The following is a 16,347-nucleotide window of genomic DNA, read 5'->3' as shown; positions in this document are numbered from 1 at the left end:
CTCAGTATGACAACGCTTACGTTCTTATGACTTATTGAGAGGGATGAGTGAATACGTTTGAGTTGATATAAGTGGAGAGGAGGTTTTTATTATGTTAATCTATTTGCAAGACTAACTTTGAATTTTTATTCTAACATGCCCTGAGCTTGTGGAAGAGCCATTTATCAAGTTTGAGTACATAAAGAAAAAGCAGGGACATTCACATCTTCATTCTTTTGCTCTTTGTTTCGTTTCTGGCACCCTAGGGCACAGTATATCCAAGTGATAGCTTCATGACATGAACAGTGAGTTTTCTAACGCCAAAAGTTTCTTCAGGCCTCAGGATGAGGGGAGGGGGAAAGGGTGAAATGTTTGAAAATATTTGCATAACAAATGTTTATACTTGACACTGAAGAATCCACAGTGCTTCACCTATTGTATGTTGGCTTTTTGAAAATAAAAACATTAAAAAAAAAAAAAAGGATGCGCTTTTGCAACAGGAAGGGATGTAATACTATTATTTTTATTTGGATTTAGCTCATGACTGTATACGAGTTACAAAACAGGTACACTAGATATTTCCCTCGTCTCTGGAGGGTTTACAGTCTAAGGGGCCCTTTAACTAAAGCTTAGTGCTCACTAATGGAATTAGTGCATGCTAAATGCTCAGAAGCCCATTTTTTTTGTCTAGGGGCTTCTTGGCATTTAGCATGTGCTAATACTGTTAGGGCTTCTTTTACAAAGCTGTCCTAGCGATTCCCGCATGCGATGAAGCTGCAAAGTAGTAAATTTAAAATGAATCAGAGAAAATATTTCTTCACTCAGTGTGTAATTAAACTCTGGAATTCGTTGCCAGAGAATGTAGTGAAAGAAGTTAGCTTGGCGGGGTTTAAAAAAAGGTTTGGCTGGCTTCCTAAATGAAAAGACCGTAGCCCATTGTTAAAATGATCTTTGGGAAAATCCACTGCTTATTTCTAGGATAAGCAGCATAAAATGTATTGTACCGTTTTGGGATCTTGCCAGGTACTTGTAACCTGGTTTGGCCACTGTTGGAAACAGGATGCTGAGCTTGATGGACCTTCGGGCTTTCCCAGTATGAAAAAAAAAAAAATTTTAAAAACAAATGAGAGAGAGCCCATAGGAAGAAACCCTTTGCGTGCTAAGCTTTAGTAAAAGGGCCTCTATGTTTGTATCTGAGGCAATAGAAGGTTAAGGGGCCCTTTTACTAAGCTCTGATAAAAAGTGGCTTTAGTGCGTCCTTGCACTGATTTTTCCTGTGTGCTGAGGCCATTTATACCACAGCTGTAAAAGTTGCCTTTTCTGTTTACTACAGTGTAGTAAATATTTTTTTAAAAATACATCAATCAACATAGTAACGCACATTTTACAAATCTTTTGGTAATCGCACTATAAACGTAATCAGTTTTTATTTTTTCCCCCCTTCTCCTCCCTATCCTCCCCCATCTCTAAACCCCACCCCTCTACCCACCCCTACTGGTCCTGTTAACAGTTCAGAATCCTGCTTCTTGCAACAGGCGTTAGTGTCCCAAAACGGTGACCAGGTTTTGCAGAATTGGTCACCGCTCTTTGTAGCCAGGTCTCCCACTTTCTTCTTTTCCAGCATACAGCATTGCATCATAGCTCCTCTCCATTGCGGTACTCCAGGTGGCTCCGGTTGTAACCACAACTGCGTGATTGTTCTTTTGCCCATCAAAACCACTCTTTTCAGGAAGGCTCTCAGCCCCTCTGGCAGTTTGCCACGGATGTTATAAACGTCAAAGAGTTGACCTGGTGTTGGTTGCCATTGTACTTTCCACATTTGTGATATGTGTTCTAATTTTGTCCAGAAGGAGAGTACCACTGTACAGAACCAAAACATATGGCCTAGGGAGGCTCCCACATGTCCACATTTTGGGCAATCATCTGTAGTCCTCAGGGTTGCTCTGAAGGCCCTGTGTGGTGAAATGTACAGTCTCAGGACAAATTTATATTGGCATTTCCTGCCATACGCACTCTGTCACCTGGTACACACTCGTCAAGTATAGTTTTATCTGTTCAAGGTCAGGTTTCCACCTCAGTTCTTGGTGCCACTGTTGCGACACTTGTGTATAGTCTAAGGTCCCCTGCAGTTCTCTGAGGTGGTGATGAAAGTAGCGAAGTGGCACTTTTAACGGCCTGTATTGCTAGTAAATCACTCATGGAGTCCCATGTTTGTTGCGTAAGATCTGATGCTGGTAGTGTTCTAACATAGTGGCTGAGCTGCATATATTGAAAATAGTCTCTCTGTCCCAGCCCAAACTCCTCACACAGGTCCCGGAAGGGCTTGATGGTCCCTGTCTCAGACACCACCTGAAACAAAGTACCTGATACCACAATTTTCCCATTTCTTGAACAGAGCAGACCTTCCCCCCTCTGGGAACGCTAAATTACCTTTGATGGGCAGCAGTGGGGTTACTGTTTTGTTCCAGTTATATGTCTTACCCAGCCATTTCCATGCTTTACGTAAAGGATTTAGGATATACCCGTATGATCCCAATATTGGTAATTCCTCTGACGGGGCATGAAGCCAATAGGCAAACTCCATTGGTGCCACCAGAGATGTTTCCACCCCAGTGCAGGAGAAGAACTCCTTTGAGCGGAACCAATCGGATAAGTGCCGCAGGCAGCATGCTAACGCTATAAGTTTTAGGTCAAGCAACCCCAAACCTCCCCCCCTCCAAGCAGGGCTTCGTTAGTTTCTTCAGACCTATGCGTGCTCGTTTGCCCTGCCATATAAAGACTGTTAGGGTTTTGTGTAGCCACCTCTCCTCTCTGTATCCCAGTATAGCAGGTATCATCTGAAAGACATATGTCCATCTTGGAATTATAAACATATTATACATAGCAATTCTCCCCTTCAGGGATAGGGGCAAACCCTGCCAACCCTGCAGTTTTTATTTTGTGCGGTTCTTCAGGGGGTCCATGTTCTCTTTATATAGGTTTGCTAAGTCTCTCGGTATATATACCCCTAGGTACTTAAGCGTCCCTGTGACCCACTGAAAAGGAAACGGGCCTCCCCAGCAGTGTAGTAAATTTAAAACAAATCTGAGAAAAATTTTCTTCACCCAACGCATAATTAAACTCTGGAATTCATTGCCGGAGAACATGGTGAAGGCGGTTAGCTTAGCAGAGTTTAAAAAGGGGTTAGACGGTTTCCTAAAGGACAAGTCCAGAAACCACTACTAAATGGACTTGGGAAAAATCCACAATTCCAGGAAAAACATGTATAGAATGTTTGTACGTTTGGGAAGCTCGCCAGGTGCCCTTGGCTTGGATTGGCCGCTGTCGTGGACAGGATGCTGGGCTCGATGGACCTTTGGTCTTTTCCCAGTGTGGCATTACTTATGTACTGGTTTTTTTTTTGTATTAATGTCCATGCATTAAAGTTTATATAAATGCATGAATGGTTCTCAGTACTTATAGCAAATACACTTGTTAATCTTGTTAATCAAGTGTATTTGCTGGGGAGTTTCTCAAGGCCTTTTCCTCTGAAGATTAACAAGTGAGAACCTTTCATGCATTTATACATGCATTAAAGTTGCCTTCAGCACGCGGCCATTAAAACACTTCGCATATGTACTTAATGCCATTCTTTTTGTAGGCAGTAAGGCAGGGCCGACAACGCGGTAAGCAGGGTATGCACGGCAGAGAGGTGCCAACATTCGAGGGGTGCCAGAAACTGCCATGCATACCTGTTGCGTTCCATTGGCCTCCCAAGATCTACCTTGAAGGCCAGGGCCCACCCTGATGGTGTAGTGGCCTCTGCAGCTATGGGGACAGGAAAGAGTGGGATTCTTTCCTGCCCACCACTGCTACTCTGTCACTGCTGTGCTCTTCTGCGCTGTGGGTGATGCGACCATGTTTTAAAAATGGCTGCAAGGCTTCCGGCAGTAGTCTCGACAGCCAATTTTTGTGGCGGCGGTGGCAACGGCACCAACCGTGGCTCAGAAGAGCAAAGCAGAGACGGAGTAGCAGAAGCGAGCAGAAAAGGGTGAGATTCTTTCTTGCCCTTGCAGCTGCAGGACGTCAGACTAGAATGAAGCCTTGTGTGGGATTGGGAAGAAGAGGACCTCGGCTAGCGGGGGTTGGGGTCCCCTGCCAGCAAAGGTAGGTGACGGCAGGTTGTTGGCGGTGGGAGGGGGGTCCAGGGGCAAATCTACGGGGGCCCAGGCCCCCTGGCCCCATGTAGCTACGCCCCTGCTACAGAGAAACCTGCAGTAGATTTACAAAATGCATGTAAGGCAGAATACGGTGTAAATGGGTGATGATGGGAGATCTACAGAGAGAGTTTACTACTACTACAAATCATTTCTGACTTTAGAAACGCAGGATATGCTGATGGTATTGAAAATGTACAGATACAATGCTGCTGTGGTCTGCAGGCCCAGGACTAAACATACTGGATCCCAGGGCAAAAACCTATTGGCAGGCTGCACCTTCTCCCAGGTTTGGGTAGACTTGGGGCATCCTGTGCCTGGAAGCCCAGGAGACCAATTGACCTGATTACTCTCACCCCTCCCCCACTGCCAACAAATGTGCTTTGTAGGTCCCTTATTCAGGAGGTTACTACTACTACTTATCATTTCTATAGCGCTACTAGACGTACGCAGCTCTGTACACTTGAACATGAAGAGACAGTCCCTGCTCGACAGAGCTTACAATCTAATTAGGACAGACAAACTGAACAAATAAGGGATAAGGACAAAGAGTAGCAAGATTCCGTGCAGAATCCTAAAGAGTAGCAAGATTCCGGAATCCCATAGTAGAAAGATTCTGTGCAGAATCCCAAAGAGTAGCAAGATTCCAGAATCCCAAGACTACTACTACTACTTATCATTTCTAAAGCGCTACTAGACGTACGCAGCTCTGTACACTTGAACATGAAGAGACAGTCCCTGCTCGACAGAACTTACAATCTAATTAGGACAGACAAACAGGACAAACAAGAGATAAGGGAATAGTAAAGTGAGGATGATAAAATAAGGGTTCTGAACAAGTGAATAAGGGTTAGGAGTTAAAAGCAGCATCAACAAGGTTACAAAGTCAAATGCCTTGCTATTCTAGTTCTTCTCAGTGCAGCTGCTTCATATGTGTTGATCGTCTTTATATGTCTTTCTGTCTAATAGAATCTACTGTATCTGTCTACTTGGCAGTCTCTATGGCTTTCCTAGAGAGCTTGTTTCCCAGGTTTAGATGAGATTAGGTCCTGTGAAGTAAGGTCTGGCAACTTGTGAGTCCTTCAAGTTACACAACACCCCCCCCCCCTCAGTTTTGTAACTTCAGCAAGGCTCACGTGATCCTGTCGCTTGGCAACATACACAATACCAACAATAGAACAACTGGAGCACTAGCGTTCTGTAGGCTGACTGGAGTTAGATTGGATTAAATCCCATTTGCACTCAGTCTTAGGCAGATGAAATTATTGGGGAATTAATGTAACTATGCCAAGTCGATGAGGGCATGAAAAGTGAGTGACACCTTGGACTGGGCTAGTGTTATTTATGGCAAGTTCTTTCGTATTACCCAGACATGAATATCAGTGGCTTGTTAGACAGGCTCAAAGACCTCTTCAGCGTGATAAAGAAGAGATCCGAAGCAATGCTCGTGACAGCTGGAAATATGAAACACAAAGAAAGATGGCGAATCCAACCACGTATTCTTCAGAATTTGGAAGAAAAGTCTTGGATGAACCCACTAAGTTGAGGGTGAGACCCGACTCTCCAGGCAGAATGAACAATCCCCATGCACCACCGTAAGCCTTATTTCCAGTGTGTTTTTTTTCTAGCAAAAAAGTTGCCGGTACTCAAATGCTAGGCCACCCTTCAGGAGTGGAGTGATCACGGAGGGACCCATCCCATAATAGCCAGCCCCCCCTGCAACCAGTCACAGAAGCTATAAACAAGACAGAATTGGTGTGTAGAGCCTGAGCTCTGTCATTAAAACCCTGGGTTCCATGGGTCAATTTTAGCAGACAATGGAAGAGGTGCCGGTACTCAGTACCCCCTCAAAAAAAGCCCTGCTTATTTTATAAAGTGGAAGATTCACATCACTAGCAGACACAAAGGGGTTGGATAGCTTAAATATAACTGGCCAAATTAATATTCAGCGCTAGCCAATTAAGTTTATAGCAGCCAAAGATAGGATTGCTGTTTGGGCGATCTGATTTGGCCACTAAACTTAGCCAGCAAAGCGCTGAATATTTGCGGTTAGCCGGTTAGTAGCTAAGCGCCAATATTCAGCGGAGATAATTGGTTATCCCCTACAAAGTTCTACGGAGATTAGCACTTCAGTTCTTAATCATCTTTCTGTAACCATGTAAGCTACATTGAGCCTACAAATAGGTGGGGAAAATGTGGGATACAAATGTAACAAATAATTAATTAATATGCATGTGACAGATTTGCATGCCTGTCATCTCCATTACATGCAAACTTCTCTCATGCATATTCATAGCTTGAAAACCTGACGAGCTTGGTGTGTCCCGAGGACTGGGTTAAGAACCCCTGCTCTAAACTACTCTGCATGCTCTTAGCAGGGGTGTAGTTAGGTGGGGCCACGGGGGCATGGGCCCCCACAGATTTAGTCCGGGCCCCTGGTTTTGCTGGCGGGGGTCTCCAACCCCCACCAGCTGAAGCCTTCTTCAGCGCCGGTCTCGCTGATCTGTGCTGCTTTCTTGAGTCCTGACATCCTGCACGTTCCTTTAAGTGAAACTGAGCATGCTCAGTTTCACTTAAAGGAACGTGCAGGCACGCCGCGTTCGCTGATCTGTGCTTTCTTTCTATTGACGTCAAGGTACCTTGCGGGGGCGGTGGAGGGGGGGGGGGTTAGAAGTGGTGGGTGAGAGGTGGCAGCTTGAGGAGGTGGGCTAAAATGTGCTCCCCCCGCTTTGGGCTCCGGACCCCCCTCCTGCCGAGGTCTGGCTATGCCCCTGGCTCTTAGTACTCACCCTATTCATCTAGCCCCAGCTACCACTTATGATCTCTGTTTCTCCCTCTATTTTGCCTCTGTTTTGCAAGATGGCAGTGCTGGAGACAGGAGCGAGTGGATATTGTTACTGCCTCACAGCTTTAGGACATCCTTCTCTTTCGAAAATGAGCCCGTTAGTAGTATATATGTAATGAGGGCAATTCTCAAAAGCTATTTACCTGGGTAAATGGGCTGTTTGAAAATTCTCACTCCTCTAAGTACGGGCTGATGGTTCTTTTCAGTTTGTTTAGTTGGTAGGACTGTTGCTTTGCTTTCAATGCAGCTGCTCTTTGCTTCCTCTCTTGAAGCTGCTACCCTAAGGGGCCATTTTATTAAGCTGAGGTAAAAAGTGGCCTACAGTAGTGTGGACGCTAGGAAAGAATGTTTTTTGAGGGTGGGAGGGGGTTAGTGACCACTGGGGGAGTAACGGGAGGTCATCCCTGATTCCCTCTGGTGGTCGTATGGTCATTTTAGGCACCTTTTTGTGCCTTATTCGTAATAAAAACACGTCCGGGTGAAAACGTCCAAGTGTTCGTCAGGGACGTCCTTGTTTTTTTCGATTATGTGTCAAAGACGTCTAAGTGTTAGGCACGCCCAAGTCCCGCCTTCGCTATGCCTCCGACATGCCCCTTTGAAACAGTTGGGCCACCGACCGCCTATGGGTCTGCAACTGTATTTTGGTTAAGTTAAAGACCTTTTGTTTCATGAGGCATTTTGCTGATTATGTAAGTAATTTTATACTGCACTTTCTTGTTGTTTTTCGGAGATGTTGTATGTTTTATGTTTTATTACATAGTATGTTTTAGTTTTGTTTTATGTATTATTTTTATGAGTGTATGTTGTAACCCGCTTAGATGTATTGGATATGCAGGATAGAAATGTGATTGATTGATAAATAAACAAACAAACAAACAAGGATGTTATGCAAGTAATAGGGAGGTTGAAATGAGCCTCTGTGCTGAATCTACCTAAACTCTCTTAGAGAACTCTTCAGCTATGATTAAGAACTTACCCTCTGCTAGAAGCCAGGCACATCACTGATACCACCACACACTACTGTGCAATGATACACTTGTGTTTGACCAAGGTATGAAATACAAAATCAAAAAAATGCACAAGTGTTGCCAGGCTAATTTCAGTAAGTATAAAGTCTTTCCAACCTATCAACCAAATATGTTCATATTTTTTTCTTTTTTCGCAGGAGAAAAGACCTCAGAGACCTTCAATTGGTCATGGCTGCAATTTTATTGCTAGCATATTGTTAATCATTGGTCTAAAAAGTCTTTTTTTTTTAAAGCTGCAAACTTGGACACTTATTTTTAATTCTCTTTGGGGTCCTTTTACAAAGGCACGCTAGCGTTGTTAGCGCCAGGAGCGTAGCCAGACACCCAATTTTGGGTGGGCCTGGGCCCAAGATGGATGGGCAAAAGAACCTCACCCTGTCCCACTGGTGATTTGGTCTCTCCCTCTCTCACCTGCATGCCATATGGAGGGGCATAATCGAACGCGAACGCCCATCTCCATGGGCGTCTATCTCCGAGAACGGGTACGTGAAGGGGCGAGACAAACCGTATTTAAAAAAAAAATGGGCGTCCATCTTTTTTCCGATAATACGGTTTGTGCCAGCCAAATGCATTGGATATGTGCGGATTTGAGCTGGGCGGTATCGTTTTTCAGCGATAATGGAAACCGAAGGCACCCAGCTCAAAAACGAACAAATCCAAGGGTCGTGGGAGGGGCCAGGATTCGTAGTGCACTGGTCCCCCTCACATGCCAGGACATCAACCGGGCACCCTAGGGGGCACTTCTAACAATTAAAAAAAAAAGTTAACTACCTCTGAAGTCCATAGCTCCCTTCCCTTGGGTGCTGAGCCCCCCAAATCCCCCCCCCCCAAAACCCACTTCCCACAACTATACACCATTACCATAGCACTTATGGTTGAAGGGGGGCACCTAGAGGTGGGTACAGTGGGTTTTGGGGGCGGTTTGGAGGGCTCCCATTTACCACCATAAGTGTAACAGGTAGGGGGGGATGGGCCTGGATCCACCTGGCTAAAGTCCACTGCACCCACTAACTACTGCTCCAGGGACCTGCATACTGCTGTGATGGAGCTGGGTATGACATTTGAGGCTGGCATACAGGCTGGAAAAAAAAAGTTTTTAAAGTTCTTTTTTTGGGTGGGAGGGGGTTAGTGACCACTGGGGGAGTCAGGGATGGTCATCCCCGATTCCCTCCGGAGGTTATCTGGTCATTTAGGGCACTTTTTTGGGACTTGTTTGTGAAAAAAAAGGATAAAAAAAAAGTGATCCAAATTCGTGCTAAAAACGCCTTTCTTTTTTCGATTATCGGCCGAGGACGCCCATCTCTCCTCGGCCGATAAACACACCCCAGTCCCGCCTTCACCACGCTTCCGACATGCCCCCGTCAACTTTGGCCGTTTCCGAGACAGATTGCAGTTGAAGACACCCAAAATCGGCTTTCGATTATACCGATTTGGGTGCCCACGGGAGAAAGACGCCCATCTCCCAATTTGGGTCGAAATATGGGCGTCTTTCTCTTTCGAAAATAAGGCGTATGGTCTCTCAAACATCCCCCCTCTCCCGCATACCTTTTAAATAGCAAATTTTCACCGGCAGCAAGCAGCAACTAATACACACTGATCATGTTGGCCCCACAGCCTTTCCACTGATGCAACTTCCTGTTTCCTTATAGGTGGGAATATGTCTGATGGAAGGCTGTAGGGCCTGTGCGAGCAGTATGTTTCAGCTGCTGCTTGCTGCAGGCAAAGGTCTGCTATTTACAAGGTATGCAGGAGAGACAGTTGTTGGGAGTTTTCAGCTGGTGGGGCTTGGGAATCCCTGCCAGCCACATCAAAGGTGTGCTGCTACTGAGTGGGCCTAAGCACAAAGTGGGTGGGCCTAGGCCCACCCAGGCCTACCCTTCGCTATGCCACTGGTTAGCACACGCTAAAAATAAGCACATGCTAAATGTTAGAGACACCCATATATTTCTATGTAAAAGGACCCCAAAAAGAATTAAAAAGAAGTGTTCAAGTTTGCATTAATACCAATAAGGAACATGAAATAACCAAACGCTCTGACATGGCTTGCTTTTCTCTAGTTTGTGGTTTAGATTGGGTGGCTGTCAGAAGGCCAGCATGGGTGGAGATGGGAATGTCTCTTTCAGTAATTCGACCTCCTGGAGTAGTGGCTGTAGATCTTTTATGATTCCTCCCAATTTTTTCTAGCTCTGTGATTGTATGTCACTATAAGGGGGATTCTCTCTGTGGCTTTCTTTTCCTTATACTGTAATAGGTTTTCCCTAGGTATTTTAAGGGAAGAGGCAACATTCTTGGAGATTATTTTGGGGTTGTAGCCTTTTTGTTTGAAGGATTCAGTCAGGATTTTGAGGTGTTTATCTCTGTCTCTTGGTTCAGAGCAGATACGATGGTATCTTGTGGCTTGGCTGTGCATAATGGATTTTTTTTTTTGTATGTGAAGGGTGAAAACTGGAGTTGTGGAGGTTTCTTGTATATAAATGTTTGTATATAGCCATTGCTGATGGAAACTGTGGTGCCCCAAAATTGAGTTTTTCTGGGGAGTAGTCAATTTGGAATTTGATTGTAGGATGGTATGCATTGAAAAAAACTTGGATCAAATCATGAAAATGCCATCAATCTGATTTGTATTAAAAAAATGTCGCTTCCAGTTCTGCTATGAAGAGGTTAGCATATCGGGGTGCCATCCTGGTGCCCGTCGCAATGCCCATGATTTATAGATAGATATCATTGTTAAAGCAGAAATAGTTGTGAGTTAGAATAAATTTGATGAATTCTGTAATAGTTTCTGGTGAGTATTGGTAGTCCAGGGTGGATGTGTTTAGGAGTTTATCACATGCAGCTATGCCATCTACACGGGGAATTTGACAAAAGCTATGGACTTGGACTATTCTTATGCAGTAGTTGGGCTTTCTGAGCCTTTTTTTTTTTGTTTTGTTACATTTGTACCCCGCGCTTTCCCACTCATGGCAGGCTCTATGCGGCAGGCAATGGAGGGTTAAGTGATTTGCCCAGAGTTCACAAGGAGCTGCCTGTGCCGGGAATCGAACTCAGTTCCTCAGGACCAAAGTCCACCACCCTAACCACTAGGCCACTCCTCCACTGTTGCTACTATTGGAGATTCTACATGGAATGTTGCTATTCCACTAGCAACATTCCATGTAGAGGTTGGCCCTTGCAGATCACCAATGTGGCCGCGTAGGCTTCTGCTTCTGTGAGTCTGACGTCCTGCACGTATGTGCAGGACGTCAGACTCACAGAAACAGAAGCCTGCGCAGCCTTCTACATGGAATGTTGCTAGTGGAATAGCAACATTCCATGTAGAATCTCCAATAGGAGCAACATTCCATGTAGAATCTCCAATAGTATCTATTTTATTTTTGTTACATTTGTACCCCGCGCTTTCCCACTCATGGCAGGCTCAGTGCGGCTTACATGGGGCAATGGAGGGTTAAGTGACTTGCCCAGAGTTCACAAGGAGCTGCCTGTGCCGGGAATTGAACTCAGTTCCTCAGTTCCCCAGGACCAAAGTCCACCACCCTAACCACTAGGCCACTCCTCCAATCCTTCAAGTGCAAAACCCCTTGTAGGTGGTCCTTTCTCCCTTGGCAGAGTTTGTGAAGGAGGGCTGGTTCCCCATTCCAACTTCTCCTTGTCCAGATTTAGCCGCTTTTGTAGGCTTAGTCTGTAGGCTCTCTTAGGTGCACCCCATTCCTTGTCTCTCTAGGTGCAGTGGCTGTGGTAGCTAGAGACCATCTTTTCTCTTAGTCAGATGGACATTAGTTAGTGAGGCAAGAGCCAAATCTCTTCCCTTGGCTGTAGTGGCGTGATGGCTGAGGAAACTTGAACCAAAGTCAAGGATACCATCGCTGGGCTTGGTATTTATACCAAAACAGTTTCCTTCCAAAGGGTGTCTCCTCCTACCACTGTCAATTGCAGGTAGGATAGGCAACCCTCTGTTCCGTAAGCTTTGAGAGAAAAGTCGAAAGGTCACAAACCTCATACTGGTAGAGTCACTAGAGGGCCCTGCTGTGCATGTTTAGAAAGCTGAGAACTGTTGCTACAGTGGTTGGTAGAGTTGAAGAGGTACTGTAATTATAGAAAGGTACTCCTCCTCCAACTCCAGACTCATAGCACAACAGCCCAGTGGAGGCCATATTCAATTGAACTGGAAACCAGGATCACCCCTTACTTTATTAAATTACACTGGCTCCCAGAGTTTTGTTGTAATAAGGATTATTGAACTACAAAATTGTATATGGTTGAAGTCCAAGTTATATGATCTTTCTTGTTTGTAGATCAATGGCAGATCATTTCTATAGTATTAGGAATGTACTGTCATTATCTTTCCCCAATCCTAAGGGGATACTTTCAAACAAAATGTTTGTTTCTCTGTTTGCACATTAAGCAGCCAATTTATGGTCTTCTTTTTCTTATGAATTAAAATGTAGCACCAGTATAAACATTTTCAAAAAGAGTATTCTGTAAATACGTCTCACGAAAGTAATTTACGCTTCACTGTCCCTATTTAAAGATGTCTTTAATCAGGGTTAGACTAATGCCGGACTGTAATTTTCCTTTTGAAAGATTGAGGTTTTATTCTGATTATATCATTATGCACTCATCCTAGATCTATTTGTTCTAGTATCTTAAATTGTAATCCACGTGAACTATATTTATTGGCTTTGGTGATGTATAAATGAATTCACTAACTGTAACTGTAACTGCTGCCAGGCACCCTCAAAAAGAAAGCTTCATTTACGTTTATTCTATTTTATATTTTTTACAGGAGTGTGGTAGCCGTGTTAGTCCACTCTTAAGGTTATCAATAGAAATCAAACAAAATAAAACATGGAAAAGAAAATAAGATGATCCCTTTTTTATTGGACATAACTTAATACATTTCTTGATTAGCTTTCGAAGGTTGCCCTTCTTCCTCAGATCGGAAATAAGCAAATGTGCTAGCTGACAGTGTATATAAGTGAAAACATTCAAGCATTACTATGACAGTAAAATAGATACCATTGGAGATTCTACATGGAATGTTGCTACTATTGGAGATTCTACATGGAATGTTGCTACTATTGGAGATTCTACGTGGAATGTTGCTATTCCACTAGCAACATTCCATGTAGAAGGATGCGCAGGCTTCTGTTTCTGTGAGTCTGATGTCCTGCACGTACGTGCAGGACGTCAGACTCACAGAAGCAGAAGCCTGCGCGGCCACATTGGTGATCTACAAGGGCCGACTTCTACATGGAATGTTGCTAGTGGAATAGCAACATTCCATGTAGAATCTATAGAAATCAAACAAAATAAAACATGGAAAAGAAAATAAGATGATCCCTTTTTTATTGGACATAACTTAATACATTTCTTGATTAGCTTTCGAAGGTTGCCCTTCTTCCTCAGATCGGAAATAAGCAAATGTGCTAGCTGATAGTGTATATAAGTGAAAACATTCAAGCATTACTATGACAGTAAAATAGATACCATTGGAGATTCTACATGGAATGTTGCTACTATTGGAGATTCTACATGGAATGTTGCTACTATTGGAGATTCTACGTGGAATGTTGCTATTCCACTAGCAACATTCCATGTAGAAGGATGCGCAGGCTTCTGTTTCTGTGAGTCTGACGTCCTGCACGTACGTGCAGGACGTCAGACTCACAGAAGCAGAAGCCTGCGCGGCCACATTGGTGATCTACAAGGGCCGACTTCTACATGGAATGTTGCTAGTGGAATAGCAACATTCCATGTAGAATCTATAGAAATCAAACAAAATAAAACATGGAAAAGAAAATAAGATGATCCCTTTTTTATTGGACATAACTTAATACATTTCTTGATTAGCTTTCGAAGGTTGCCCTTCTTCCTCAGATCGGAAATAAGCAAATGTGCTAGCTGACAGTGTATATAAGTGAAAACATTCAAGCATTACTATGACAGTAAAATAGATACCATTGGAGATTCTACATGGAATGTTGCTACTATTGGAGATTCTACATGGAATGTTGCTACTATTGGAGATTCTACGTGGAATGTTGCTATTCCACTAGCAACATTCCATGTAGAAGGATGCGCAGGCTTCTGTTTCTGTGAGTCTGATGTCCTGCACGTACGTGCAGGACGTCAGACTCACAGAAGCAGAAGCCTGCGCGGCCACATTGGTGATCTACAAGGGCCGACTTCTACATGGAATGTTGCTAGTGGAATAGCAACATTCCATGTAGAATCTATAGAAATCAAACAAAATAAAACATGGAAAAGAAAATAAGATGATCCCTTTTTTATTGGACATAACTTAATACATTTCTTGATTAGCTTTCGAAGGTTGCCCTTCTTCCTCAGATCGGAAATAAGCAAATGTGCTAGCTGATAGTGTATATAAGTGAAAACATTCAAGCATTACTATGACAGTAAAATAGATACCATTGGAGATTCTACATGGAATGTTGCTACTATTGGAGATTCTACATGGAATGTTGCTACTATTGGAGATTCTACGTGGAATGTTGCTATTCCACTAGCAACATTCCATGTAGAAGGATGCGCAGGCTTCTGTTTCTGTGAGTCTGATGTCCTGCACGTACGTGCAGGACGTCAGACTCACAGAAGCAGAAGCCTGCGCGGCCACATTGGTGATCTACAAGGGCCGACTTCTACATGGAATGTTGCTAGTGGAATAGCAACATTCCATGTAGAATCTATAGAAATCAAACAAAATAAAACATGGAAAAGAAAATAAGATGATACCTTTTTTATTGGACATAACTTAATACATTTCTTGATTAGCTTTCGAAGGTTGCCCTTCTTCCTCAGATCGGAAATAAGCAAATGTGCTAGCTGACAGTGTATATAAGTGAAAACATTCAAGCATTACTATGACAGTAAAATAGATACCATTGGAGATTCTACATGGAATGTTGCTACTATTGGAGATTCTACGTGGAATGTTGCTATTCCACTAGCAACATTCCATGTAGAAGGATGCGCAGGCTTCTGTTTCTGTGAGTCTGACGTCCTGCACGTACGTGCAGGACGTCAGACTCACAGAAGCAGAAGCCTGCGCGGCCACATTGGTGATCTACAAGGGCCGACTTCTACATGGAATGTTGCTAGTGGAATAGCAACATTCCATGTAGAATCTATAGAAATCAAACAAAATAAAACATGGAAAAGAAAATAAGATGATACCTTTTTTATTGGACATAACTTAATACATTTCTTGATTAGCTTTCGAAGGTTGCCCTTCTTCCTCAGATCGGAAATAAGCAAATGTGCTAGCTGACAGTGTATATAAGTGAAAACATTCAAGCATTACTATGACAGTAAAATAGATACCATTGGAGATTCTACATGGAATGTTGCTACTATTGGAGATTCTACGTGGAATGTTGCTATTCCACTAGCAACATTCCATGTAGAAGGATGCGCAGGCTTCTGTTTCTGTGAGTCTGACGTCCTGCACGTATGTGCAGGACGTCAGACTCACAGAAGCAGAAGCCTGCGCGGCCACATTGGTGATCTACAAGGGCCGACTTCTACATGGAATGTTGCTAGTGGAATAGCAACATTCCATGTAGAATCTATAGAAATCAAACAAAATAAAACATGGAAAAGAAAATAAGATGATCCCTTTTTTATTGGACATAACTTAATACATTTCTTGATTAGCTTTGGAAGGTTGCCCTTCTTCCTCAGATCGGAAATAAGCAAATGTGGTATATATAAGTGAAACATCCAAGCATTACTTTGACAGTCTGACAGGGTGGGAGGGTGGGGGTGGGCAGGAGGTATGCATGGGGACATCAAAGCATATCCTGTTAGAATATCAATGAAATGCTTTGATGTCCCCATGCATACCCCCACCCTCCCATTCTGTCAGACTGTCAAAGTAATGCTTTGATGTTTCTCTTATATATACTATCTGCTACCACATTTGCTTATTTCCAATCTGAGGAAGAAGGGCAACCTTCGAAAGCTAATCAAGAAATGTATTAAGTTATGTCCAATAAAAAAGGTATCATCTTATTTTCTTTTCCATGTTTTATTTTGTTTGATTTCTATTAATATTTTTTACAACATTTGTAAAACCCAAGTGGACTGAATTATTTGTGTCTGAAAGACCTAATTGCTTTCTTCTTGTGCCTTCTCTAGTATATTTGGAGTACAAAAGCCTCGTCATATTCTTGATTATTGCAGCCTCAAGAAAAGATTGGCGACAGCTGACAGAGGTAAATACAACATACTTCATTGAGACTGTCGAAAGAAATGCCAAGTGCTATAGGAATTATAGCCA

The 16,347-nt window shown here is 43.4% G+C and overlaps 1 protein-coding gene across 1 annotated transcript in view; it reads left to right on the top strand.

Annotated features, from left to right (window-relative positions):
- The first annotated feature begins 5,654 nt into the window (after positions 1 to 5,654).
- The window catches only part of LOC115462226, a 43,729-nt gene continuing 33,036 nt past the window's right edge, over positions 5,655 to 16,347 (top strand). Inside the window, exons 1-2 of the mRNA XM_030192235.1 lie at positions 5,655 to 5,770; positions 16,206 to 16,282. Of these exons, the coding sequence (XP_030048095.1) occupies positions 5,655 to 5,770; positions 16,206 to 16,282 (193 nt within the window). The remainder of the gene's footprint in view (positions 5,771 to 16,205; positions 16,283 to 16,347) is intronic.

Source organism: Microcaecilia unicolor, chromosome 2, assembly GCF_901765095.1.
Source record: "Microcaecilia unicolor chromosome 2, aMicUni1.1, whole genome shotgun sequence".
Classification (NCBI taxonomy): Eukaryota; Metazoa; Chordata; class Amphibia; order Gymnophiona; family Siphonopidae; genus Microcaecilia; species Microcaecilia unicolor.
The sequence above is the reverse complement of the archived record's forward strand: the minus strand, read 5'-3'. Positions and strand labels throughout refer to the sequence as shown.